The following is a 1,754-nucleotide window of genomic DNA, read 5'->3' on the forward strand; positions in this document are numbered from 1 at the left end:
TTCAAACCACTTAATATAAACACAGATTAAATGTCACGATTTGTACAGGATTGTACTAAAGGTATAAAATTCCAACTGCAGATGATATCTTTAGCTTGTGTCCCATTTTGCAGTGAATGTGGAAATTCCCTTCTAATTGCCTTAAGACCATACGACCATATTACAAACTGATATGGAGGATAAAATGGGCTTTTAAGCATTTGTTCAATTATTCTTATTGCTGGGGTTGGATGTCACTTCATACATTTTTCAAATGTTAACCCAAAAAGTTGTATTTCCATTATGATCAGCAATTGTCACGTGATTTCCAGTCTAAAATGAACAAAGATAGGATCATTGATAAAATTAGGAATTCTCTCAATAAAAACACACACAGTAGATGCTTCCATATTGGAACCTCAAGGTAAAGACTGATTTAACTGTGCAGTTTTTTTTTTTGTTTTGTTTTTTTAACCTAGTTACAAGTTAATAAAACAATTATCACAGACTATAAGGATCCTTCTACTGCTAGGATACTATAATGAGTTTATTACTCATATTTATACTGGACTCTATTCCACTAAAAAGACTCTTTAATGTCCACACTCAACCTCACGTTCAGTGATTTCGTTTTAGATCCAGTACCTGGAAACACTACAGGAGTTGCAATTTAAATTAATTTATTTTGTGCCATTTAATAATTGTACTTTTCTGTAATGCATTTTCACCTATTTTAATGTAGATTTTTAAAACTGTATTTTAATGTATGTATCTTTTTTTGTAATTGTGTGCACTTTTAGCTCTGTATGTGTACTACTTAATGATTATGTGTTCCTGTTCTCTGATTGGACTATGTGTCTGGATAAAATCCACTAAATTCCTAGTAGTATTTTATCAGGAGACCAAAAATGATTTTTTAGATCTCAGGTTAAGTCTAAATCTCTGGTCTATATAATCTATTGTTTTAATTCATAGACAAAATTACATATAAATTATATTTATCAAGCTCAAACCTGCAAAGACTTTTTTGCTCCTTACTGCTCCAATTTTTTTTAATGCAGACCAACACTATAAAACATCATAAATTAAATAAATAAAATATCATGATGATTAAGGTTCTTTCTTGTGCATTAAATGCTGTTTGGATGAAGACATATTTTTGTTGTCAAGCTAAAAGTAATCTAAAAGATTTGACTAATTGATTATTAAAAAATTAAGTATATCAAGTCAGTTGCAACCATGAATGCGTGCCATTTATCCTTTAATGAGTGAATAGAAAAGAACAACTCCAGCCTGACACACAGACTTTAGCTTTTATTTCAAGATTTTTAAAGGACAAAACTACCAAAAATCAGTCAATATCAAATGGAAGGATGAAGACGCCTGTGTGGTAGTGGGCTGGAGTGTCTTTGGGTGTCCCTCAGGGCGTCTTGCGTTTGAGCTGGTCCAGTTTGCGTAGCAGCATGTTGTAGTTGTCTTTGGTCCCAGCAGCCTCGGGGTCCAACTTTAGAGACAGTTCATAGTGTTTCTTAGCCAGCTCCAGCTTCCCCCAGCGGTGATACAGCACAGCTGAGGAGAAACACAAACCTTCTTTCAACCCAACAAGCTGCAATAAATCTCATTCTGGTGATTTCTACCCATTTCTGTGCAGATGATTTGGATTTTTGGAAGCCTTACAGCTCCCACACACACACACACACCCCCACACACACAAAAATCAAAAGTGCAGAGGCCTTACCTAAATTGCCATGGCAACTAGCAGCATTTGGGTTGAT

The 1,754-nt window shown here is 34.4% G+C and overlaps 1 protein-coding gene across 2 annotated transcripts in view; it reads right to left on the minus strand.

Moving 5' to 3' along the window:
* Positions 1-1,273: 1,273 nt before the first annotated feature.
* The window catches only part of tmtc4 (transmembrane O-mannosyltransferase targeting cadherins 4), a gene marked incomplete in the record, with an annotated part of 15,255 nt that continues 14,774 nt past the window's right edge, over positions 1,274-1,754 (minus strand). For both annotated transcript variants that reach the window (XM_036209642.1, XM_024286979.2), the window contains 2 exon segments: positions 1,274-1,548; positions 1,718-1,754. In XM_036209642.1, coding sequence (XP_036065535.1) covers positions 1,400-1,548; positions 1,718-1,754 — 186 coding nt within the window.

Source organism: Oryzias melastigma, linkage group LG21, assembly GCF_002922805.2.
Source record: "Oryzias melastigma strain HK-1 linkage group LG21, ASM292280v2, whole genome shotgun sequence".
Lineage (NCBI taxonomy): Eukaryota > Metazoa > Chordata > Actinopteri > Beloniformes > Adrianichthyidae > Oryzias > Oryzias melastigma.